The 10,823-nt window shown below is 32.8% G+C and overlaps 1 protein-coding gene across 2 annotated transcripts; it reads left to right on the top strand.

Moving 5' to 3' along the window:
• Positions 1-2,579: 2,579 nt before the first annotated feature.
• Positions 2,580-8,281, top strand: LOC104117412 (poly(ADP-ribose) glycohydrolase 1-like). 2 transcript variants are annotated; one of them, XM_033661605.2, is made up of 11 exons: positions 2,580-2,897; positions 3,842-4,030; positions 4,120-4,223; positions 4,693-4,894; positions 4,972-5,076; positions 5,289-5,407; positions 5,533-5,676; positions 6,402-6,546; positions 6,689-6,883; positions 7,256-7,318; positions 7,927-8,281. In XM_033661605.2, exons 1-11 carry the CDS (start codon positions 2,589-2,591, stop codon positions 8,092-8,094), a joined length of 1,743 nt encoding a protein of 580 aa, XP_033517496.1. In that variant the 5' UTR covers positions 2,580-2,588; the 3' UTR covers positions 8,095-8,281. The 2 variants fall into 2 exon arrangements, with proteins under 2 accessions (XP_033517496.1, XP_009626759.1); XM_009628464.4 differs by having other exon boundaries at positions 7,900-8,281.
• Positions 8,282-10,823: the final 2,542 nt, after the last annotated feature.

Raw genomic sequence — 10,823 nt, 5'->3', positions numbered from 1 at the left:
ATTTTCTTTCTTTATATTTATATAAAATAAAAATTAGTTGGGCTTGGAACGGCCGTTTGGGCTAAGAGCAATATTCACGCCAAAATTGCTCGGCCTGTCCCATGCCTTTACGATATTCAATTTTTGTCTGTTTTTTGCATATGTTATAAAACTAAGCATATTTATTTAGCATAATATTACTTAAAATAAAATATTTATTTTAATTATTATTTAAATTTTATTATACTGTATTATTAAATTTATTATAATATAAGAATGAAAAAAGTCATCTTGTGTAACAACCAATTTAGTATGGTACAGTTATTTTGTGTAAATATATTATTTCAAAATCTTATTTTTCTCTTTTGTCTTATTTGTCCACTTAACTTCACCCTATTGGACATCTCCATTTCAAATTTGTTGTTAGTTTGCCGCTATTTTTATCTTTCTATCCCTTTTATCGGTCTCCATCTACGTTCTATTTTTATTTTTATGCTAGGACTTCTTTTGTTGATTTTGGTTTTAATCAATTTCACTTGGAGCTACATTAGTATAATAGCTTAGACTATTTAGAAGGCATTTATTGGTGACAAATTAGGAAATAAATTATTTTTCTAGTAGTTATTGATAAATCAAATGTTTACAACAATACAACGTGTTTGGATGGTCGTTACCTATTGTATCATATCGTATTGTTACTTTAAATACAATGTTTAGGTTTGATTGTTACTTAAATTTTATTGTATCGTATCATTAAATCCATCGTTACGTAACAACGAAAAGTGACACTTTATGGAATGACAAATTTGGTGTGATGGCGCTCTTTCCTTATTTTTTTCTTTCATTTTGCCCTTCCTTATTATTAAATAATCATATTTTAACATTTACCCTACTTTTGATATAATAATTCTACTATGTATCCTATTTTTTCTTAGTAATGTTGCAAGTTTATTCTTCATATTGTTAGTGCGTGAGATCATGAAACGACGACAGACGATACAATCTATCCAAACATTGTATTCATTAAACAATGTAATATAATACATTATAAAACGACATGTAACAACAACCCAAAAAAGCTGAAGGGTATTTAAACTTATTAGTTATTGCATGTACAATATGATACAATTGTACCATATAATAAAAAATATTATTAAATTATATCGAACAATACAATCTATTCAAATATTATATTCACATAATAATATATATAATACAACATATAAGTAATATGTTATGAAACAACGAACACCAACTATCCAAACATTGTATTCATTAAACAATATAATACGATGCATTATAAAACGACATGTAACAACAATCCAAACAAGCTGAAAGGTATTTAAACTTATTAGTTATTGCATGTACAATATAATACAATTGTACCATATAATAAAAAATATTATTAAATCATATCGAACAATATAATTTATTCAAATATTATATTTACATAATAATATATTATAATATAACATATAAGTAATATGTTATGAAACAATGAACACCAATCATCCAAACAAGATATAAAGGAATTTTACGGATCAGTAATTGGATCGTATAGGAGGGTTTTGGTTAAAGCATATTAAATTAAAAGGATGTCTGAGGTGTACATAGGGAGGGTTGGTTTGAGTTTTTCAATTACCAAACCAAATTAATTATCTCAAATTTTTAAATCTATAAACCAAACCAAATCAATAAAGTTGAATTTTTTAATCTCGTTTTTTCTCTGATTTTTCGGGTAAAATATTCATAGCATAAAATATATAACTTGAACTCTAATATTTTTTTGGTCATAGTAGGATAAAACTATATAAGATGTTATCCAAGAAAATAATACAGAATAATGTGAGATGAATCATGATATTATATTAAAATACTCAACAAATCGCATAAAAAATATTGTTAATTAATAAGCCATAATATAAAAATACTAAATTATGCTAAAATAAGTACGACTAATAATAAGTACTAAGTTTTAATTACACGACTAATAATAAAAAAATAAATTTTGCATTTTCAGTATCTAAAACAATGCACAACTAAAAAAATAGATATCCAATGTAATTGTCATTCCTAATATTGAATTGAATTTCTTTTGTTAGCATTAGTATTGATATGAATTAGCTTTGTGCTTTATTTGAGCTATTAACTTTTATGGGCTATAAAATATATTTGACCATCCAAAAATACTAAGTCAAGGCTTGAAATAATATATTAAAAAAGAAAACTATAAAAAAATTTAAGAAATATTTATAAATTACACTACAATAATTATTTTTATACATAAAATATTTTTAAAATTTGTATACATATAATGTCGGGTTGGTTTGATTTCGATTTGACATTTTTTTAGTTAAAACCAAACCAAACTAATTATGGTCGTTTTTTTTTTATAATACCAAATCAAATCAAATCAAACTATAGTCGGTTTTTTTTCTTCGATTTGACTCGGATTATTGATTTAGTGCATTTTGTCGGTTTCGTCCTTGTGTGAATATATTATTTTCCGGACCTTTTGATACAAAAGAAAGAGAATTTATATTTTGATAAAAATAATTTCCAATAATTCAATGAGTTTTTAAGCAAAGGGAAAAGGGAAATGAAAGCAAATGGGGTGTATGCATTCAGCGAACTGTGTAGGAGGAGCAGAGAAAAAAGCTCTTCTTCTAATGGAGAAGAGAGAAGAGTTGAAGTCAATCCTTCCCTTTTTGCCAGTCAAACTCCGATCATCTTCGCTTTTTTGGCCACCTCCAGTAGTTGAAGCCCTCAATTCCCTCTCACAAGGCCCTCTTCACAGCAACGTTGACTCAGGCGAAATCCTTTTCATCGCCATATCCGATATTCGAAGCTCTCTCTCCCTCCCTAATTCTTCCATTGCTTACTCTGCTTCTCACGGTTTTGCCCTCTTCTTTGACGATGTAAACTTCTCTTGTCCATTCACATAAATAAATTAGTATGAGTACCAAAACTTTTACCTGTTGTAGTCTTATATTCAAGATTACAGTTCTCACATTCTTAAGGAGGTTTTGTTGTAGATATTCATTAGAATTTAGAACCAACAGTGCATATAACTTAAAATTAGCGTCTTTAATGAAAGAGAGGAAATCTGCATTTTTAGTCTCTTAAAAATTGACAAATTTTAAAATTTGGTTCTTGTAATATTTGGATAAACACATTTAACTTTAATTTTGAAATGAACAATTTTGATAATCTTAACAAATTTAATGAATTACATACCATTAACTACCCATGCATTTGTGCCTATGGATGTGTCCTAGTGGTCAATGGAGTGAGTTGAGAATCATGAGGTGAGAATCATGAGGTCTCACGTTCAAATCCTAGAGGGGAAAATACTAGGTGATTTTCTTCCCATCTGTCCAAGCCTTGGTAGACAGAGTTATCTGGTACATGAGCTGGTGGGAGGTAGCACGTACCCGGTGAAGTCGAGGTGCACGCAAGCTGGCCTGGACACCATGATTTTTAAAAAAGAAAATTACTCACGTATTATGCTAAGTTTATATTGTTACTCCATATTTGAGGATAATATAGTTCATGATTTTAAAAAAGGAAAATTACTTATGTATTATGTTAAGTTTGTATTGTTACTCCATATTTGAGGATAATGTAGTTCTAAAAATAATCTATATATGGCATATTTCTTATATAAAGGGATAAAAAATGCATATTTTAATTAATTGAAGGTTAAATGTGCTTAGTCATATTATCACAATGGCAAAAGATAAAATTTACCAATAATTGAGGGACCAAAAGTGTTGTTATCCCAGGAAAAATATATTGGAGAATTATCCGATGTTATTGTAACTGATTTAGTTGTCTTCAAAATGCTGGATTGTTTATGCAGTTGCTTCCGAGGGCTGAAGCTGCAAAATGGTTCGCAGAGGTGGTTCCGTACTTGGCTAATTTGCTTTTGAAATTGCCTTCTTTATTAGAAACTCACTATGAGAGTGCAGATGGTGGAGTTTTGAGAGGAGTGAAAACCGGTCTTCGGTTGTTGGAATCACAACAGTCTGGCATTATCTTCCTTAGTCAGGTAGTGATTTCTGTAGCAGAATTTGATTATTCAATGCTGTGACAAGTATATGTAGCATGGATGATCATGATTTTGAATCTATTTTCCAGGAATTAATCGCCGCTCTCCTTGCATGCGCGTTGTTTTGTCTATTTCCTACCAGCAATAGAGGTGCCAAACATCTACCAATGATCAACTTTGATCACTTATTTGCGTATGTTTCATCAACTGTCTCTTATTATTATTGCATCTATGCTCAGTTGTATTTTAACTGATTAAAACAATGGTTGATTGGAAACAATGTAATGAAAAGTTGTAGGTGCTCCGCGCTAGATTAATTATCATGAACTCCTCCATTTTGTTATTTTCTTTGGTCATCTTTATGAATTGTTTCTTATTTTATCTACAATTCCCTCTGATGTTAAAGTCTAAATATCTTGTAGACAATAGTTTTAGCTGAAACAATCTACTCTCAGCTTCCAAATTTCTCAATATGAGGAGTTGTAATCTGAAAATTGAATCACTTCTCCAACTAAGGTCTAATCAATCCTTCACTTCTAATGGATGTAGTACGCCAAGATCTATTATTTTGTGCTCTTTCATAGTTGCACTAACTTCTTTAAATATCTCAGATTCTCTAATCGAATTTATGGAGTGCATGTGTTGGCATACATGTTTTTCAGGTGTCTACATGATCATTATGAAGAAGTTGAAAATAAATTGAAGTGCATTATTCACTATTTTGGGAGGATATGTTCATCTATGCCCCTGGGCTATGTGTCTTTTGAGCGCAAAGTTCTTTCTCTAGAATGTACTCCATCTTGTATTCCCTATCCAAAAGAAATTTTTTGGAGCCAGTCCAACATTTCCCTTTGCCATATTGAGGTAAGAAGTGAAACCGTATTCTCATCCGGTGATTATAAGTTTCATTTTTTACACTTTGATATTCTGTTTCTTTCTAGATTACCGTTTCAGGCTTAATTGAAGATCAATCACGTGAAGCTATTGAAGTTGATTTTGCTAACATGTATTTAGGAGGTGGCGCTCTCGTTAGGGGCTGTGTGCAGGTTCTTTCCTGGACATTATTTTCTTTTTCATATTTCTGAATCTAGCAGTAAACCAAATATTATCCAATATTAATAATTTGCCAAAAGTAATTCATCAAACGAGTTGCTTTTGTCCCTCATTTGTCACAGTGCATCATACTTTTTAAGTTGGAGATTTTTGAATAATTCCTATAGGTGAACTTACCATATCTAATAGGTAGTTTTCTGTTTAGGAAGAAATTCGGTTTATGATCAATCCAGAGTTGATTGCTGGCATGCTTTTCCTGCCGTGCATGGCAGACAATGAAGCAGTAGAAATTGTTGGTATGGAAAGATTTTCAAGTTATACTGGGTAAGTTTAGATTGACAATCAATTGCGTACTTGGAAGGTTTTCAAGTTATACCTGGCAATCTTTTGCTGTCATTTTGGACCTTTAACTGTAACTCCACTTATTTCACGTCTTTCAATTGGTGAAGATATGCCTCTTCATTCCGATTTAATGGTGACTATGTGGACAAAAAGGATATGGACGTTCTTGGAAGGCGTAAGACTAGGATAGTTGCAATAGATGCACTGTGCAGCCCGGGAAAGAGCCAGTACAGACTTGAATGCCTTCTAAGGTACAGAAGTTTTTCTTATTCTTTGGAGATGCTTAAATGGAGTATAATTCTTTCATGAGGTCTGTTGGGTCCTTAAACATATGACATGGAACCCTGTAAATATTAGATTATTCTTTAGGTACAATTAGGTTCTATTTTGTCTGTTAAGGAATTTGTTTAGAGGTCTGGCATGATCAAATAGGAGAGCGAAACAAAAGTCGATGAGCTTATGTTTGGAGTTGATGTACATTGGCTGATTATAGCAATGTGGACATTCAGGAAGTGTATAGAAAGAGAAGAAGTAAAATCAGATACTTTGGGAATAGAATAGCTTGATTATTCCCCAAGCATGTTGTGGTTTAAATAGGATTTAAATAGGGTTTACAAGCTATCCAAAAAGAAAAAGAAGGCAATTCCTACTCCTAATTAAAGAGATTCCAAACCTTTCCCATATTTACAAGGAATTGGTTTTCTTTTCCCTTTACTAATTCTTAATGCTCCCTCTTAAGTTGGAGTGTACATGTCGTATGCTCCTTATTTGCCGCAAGTTATACTCAATTTTGGAGCCATAGAGTGACTTTGTAAGAATATCTGCTAATTACTGGGGAATGAGTTGACTGAGTTATGGTTTTAAGTTTCTGGTGACTAGAAGTTGAATGCATTAAAATGGATTCTTGTCCAGCTACAAAGGATTAGTATTTAGTTGTTGTATGCTTGAATGATGATAAGTTGAATGTATTGTGCAGGGAGATTAACAAAGCATTTTGTGGCTTCATGGATCAGTTCAAGTGTCATCAGTATCAACAGTTTCTCAAAGATGATGGCCTCCTGGGACTTCAACATGATCAAAATGTTAAAGACTCCGGTGGAAGGTCCATTGTTAATCTTCTGGTGGGATATCCAGTTTGTCAAGTTCTTAAATCTCCCTCCTATTATTTCTTTTTCTCCCTTTTCCTATATCTCTATAGGTATCTCAATTAGCTTTTCTTATTTGACGTGCTCTTTTGTTTCTTCGTGATCTTGTCTCCAATAGTCGCTTGGTCATACTTCAACTTCATCTCAAGAAACTGAGGAAACATCGGAAAACCAGTTAATCAGAGAGGGACACAGTCATCAACCTTTAGACAATCAGCAGGAAATTGGGGTTGTGACTGGAAATTGGGGTTGTGGTGCTTTTGGGGGAGATCCTCAACTTAAAGCTATGCTTCAATGGATTGCTGCATCTCAGGTTGTTCTTTCTCCTTCGGCATTTGTCTGCATTTTTACATGGGAATTATTGGCTCATGGGGATGAACGTATCTGGTGCTTTCTTTTCAATGTCTGGGTGCATTCTCTTTCTCTCCCCCTTTTAGTATGCATTGTAGTTTTTAACTAGAGTTGAATAATCTTTGGATTCTTGATACTTGTAATGGTCTATGTTTTATTGCTTTCGGAAGTGCTAAGATGTTAAAATTCAAATAGTCTTCTTTTGGATACGATATGCAATTTTTCCCTTTAAAACTGCTTTCCCTTGTTCTTTTCACTTTGAGCATCTTCTTTTCTCTGTCTTATCTTCCTTTCTCGTAAAAAGAAATCAATTGTCTCCTTGGATCTCTTACAGGCATTGAGACCTTTCATCTTGTATTACACATTTGGTCTGGAGGCATTGCAGATGCTGGACCAGGTACTGTCAACTGTTAATTATTCTGCAAGATCCTTATCTTTGTTATAGTGTCTGAAAGTAAATGTATTTGGTTTGCTCTTGAGGATTAAAGCAAAATGTTTATTATCTAAGAAATCTGAAAGCTTGGTGACATGAATTACTAAAAGGGAAAAGAGAAAAGAGGGTGCCTCTTTTCGTTGCTACATTTACTTGGGTACTTTTTTAATTTCTCCTAGTGTTTCTTGATCAACTCATGTATATCATGCATTCACCTTTCCCTCCTGACCTTTTCCTAAGCATTTTTGGTTGTGAGGGGAAATTTTGGTATTACCGACATTTCTGAAGGGTAAAAATTCACCCTGTTGAATGGAATTGGTAAATGCATGGATTTTGTTGTTAAAATTTACCATTAACTTCAGTTTAGTTTTCATGAAAAGCTATCTTACCCTGGCTTCAGGACACTAGTTTATTATTACAGAGCAGAAACATCTCCTGTTCATGCATAGAATGCATTTGCATTTATCCAAAACATACAACTCAAACCTGCAAGTCTTGGAAGCTTATATCCGTGTGACATTTCTTTCGTCGAAAACCTGGTCTAGGTGACTCAATGGATTGTTTCACATCAGTGGACTGTGGGGGAGCTTTGGAATGTGTTGGTGGAATATTCATCTCAGAGATCGAGGGGAGAAACTAGAGTAGGCTTCTTCAATTGGATCCTTCCATCATTGTGTTCTCGTGATGCCATCCTCAACAATTCCTATGATGATTCAACTTTTCCGGGCATTTTATGTTAAATAATGTAACACGATCCTTGTTTAAAGCCTATTTCTTTGTATTGTATTAGAGGGTGAGAGGTATCATCATGGTTATATCTTTGTGCTGGCTGTCAACCTACTGCTGCAAATTTCCTGCTTTATTCGAACTTGGGGATGGCCATGCGAAGCTCACTTGTTGGTTAAATGAAGTTTTACTTATTGTTACTTATAGTCAAGTTTATATTAGTATTGTAACAAGTGAGATTCAGAGAATCCCTACAGAAAAATGATTTATAGCCTGTTTGGCCAACATTGTTTGGGCCAAAAGTGCTTTGGGCCAAAAATTGAGGTGTTTGGCCCGACTTTTAGAAAGAAAAAAAAGTGCTTTCGAGGAGAAGCAGAAGCATATTTTGAGAAGTAGAAAAATGTAGCTTCTATCCAAAAGCACTTTTCTGAGAAGTACTTTTGAGAAAAATACACTTAGAAGCAGTTTTTAAAAATTAGGTCAAATACTAATTATTACTCAAAAGTGTTTTTCAAATTAATTAGCCAAACACAAATCGATTTAAAAGCACTTCTCAAAGAAGCTTAACAAACAGGCTATTAGTATTGGATTGGTTGGAATGAATGAATCTGTATAAAGGAAGGCAGGAGTAATTCCACATATTATCTTGGAATTCGGTCCTAGCAGAATAGCTGCCTTCTCTCTTTCTGTCTCATATCAATGAAGCTATTCGAAAATGTGCTACTTTGAATAATATAATAGCTTTCATGGAATACGGTTTTGATTTATTGATAAGAATACAGCATGTGTCAGATGTTCAAATCTTGTTGGAGGAGAATAGAAGAGCATATCCGTACTTCCTACGATATGAGAAACATTCTGATTTACCCAATTGGCTTTTGTTTTGGTTTGGTGAGAAGCAATAAAGTTGGAGAAATTATTATAAATTGATTTATATTTAGGCCTAAGGATCCCTATCTTAGCTACATACAAGTTCTTCTTGTTGGGATGCAATTTCACTGAGCCTAGAGTACCCAAACTGTGCTTCCAAGTTCCCAAGAAGCATACGGTAATTTTATTTGGTTGGAAATTACTAAGTTTGAAATTTTTATAACGGGTGATGTTTGGGTCAGTTTTTGCATAACTCGATATTCTATTGAATATTTGTTACCATAGTATGTATAGGATGACTCCGTACCTTAGGGCTGCTTCAGGTTCAAAATTTATCTTCCTCCCTTTCGTTTTCATCATTGAAAATGTGAATATGAAAACAAATCTCAAAATTCACACCCACCAAAATTTATAGACGACAAGTAAGGTATATTCCCAAGGCATATAGGATATTCTGAGAACATATTATATCAGCCTTACAACTTACAAATATCCTTGTAAACTGCCTTTCTATTTTCTTAAGTTTTTCTTACAATAATATTATTCAAGGCATTGTATAGACATATTCTGAACTTCTGTAGTTATGAATTTGTTTGTTGATGGTCATCTATTCATCATTCTGCATAGTTTTTGCACCCATTATCCTATGGTTAGATGAACATCAACAAACATCTTCATCACTTCACATTAATGCCTTGATTATCTGGTTCATTACCATTAGTGCTGGATATTTATTATAAAAAGCCTTTTCACTTATATCCTAATCCTATATTTTATGTCTGCTTTTAAGCTTCTCTTTTATACTATATCTTATTATTCTTTTCCAATTTTATGTCTTATATCTCAGTAAAAAGGTAGTGGTTCTTCTAATAAAATAGTTGCAGTTTCATTTAAGGCCCCTGTAATCTTAATACCAAGTAGGACTAGGAGTAAAGCTGCTGTTCTTTTACTTCCTAATTTTCTTCTCTTCAACAAAGATTATTTAGTTCAGCCAAATTTCTCATGCCATAAACAATCTTAGGTAAGGAATTTGAGATATATTCTTTTTAGGAGAAAGTTAATATGGATAAAGTCCATCATTTTCGGTATCTTTTTGAGACCACTAACTAGAAATGAATAGATTTAGTGTTAAAACAGTGATATTAACACATCTACTACATTTTGACTCCATCATCTACAATTGTCATTTTCTTAATTTTGGATCTGCTTCTACACGAAAACTTCAACTCGTTTCTAGCTAGTTTTTTTTTTTTCTTTCAAATAATTAAAACCAACTTGGCATGATACAATTTTAAGCAATAGGTATATACAAAATGCAACTGCATCAACCTAATAACAAGTTTTAGTAATCAACATTTTGTTGGAAGGAAAAGATTATTTTCCAGTTGCATGTAAATTCGAGGTAAACCAAGAATACTTTTCCATACTAGCATTGGAGGGAAAAATCACAAGGAAACAATTACTTTAACCTTTTCCTAAGACAAGGTGAAATTGATGCAATTTTTTTTATTTTTTATTTTTTTATTTTTTATATTACAAATTAAGCTCATTGACAAGATTGGGTTGCTCTAGTGGTGAGCACCCTCCACTTCTAACCAAGAGGTTGTGAGTTCGAGTTACCTCAAGAGCAAGATGGGGAGTTCTTGGAGGGAGGGAGCCGAGAGTCTATCGAAACAGTCTCTTTACCCTAGGGTAGAGATAAGGTCTACGTACACACTACCCTCCTCAGATCCCATTAGTGGAATTATACTGGATTATTGTTGTTGTTAAGCTCATCCATCCACCAGGGAATAAAACACACCAGTCAACCTTAATAAACTATTGTGAACATTTTGTACAGCAGATGCAACTCTTGATAAGTGGTTTTGCCAAC

This window comes from Nicotiana tomentosiformis, chromosome 2 (genome assembly GCF_000390325.3).
Source record: "Nicotiana tomentosiformis chromosome 2, ASM39032v3, whole genome shotgun sequence".
In the NCBI taxonomy this organism is placed as follows: Eukaryota; Viridiplantae; Streptophyta; class Magnoliopsida; order Solanales; family Solanaceae; genus Nicotiana; species Nicotiana tomentosiformis.
Note: the sequence above shows the minus strand (reverse complement) of the source record. Positions and strands in the feature narration are given on the sequence as shown.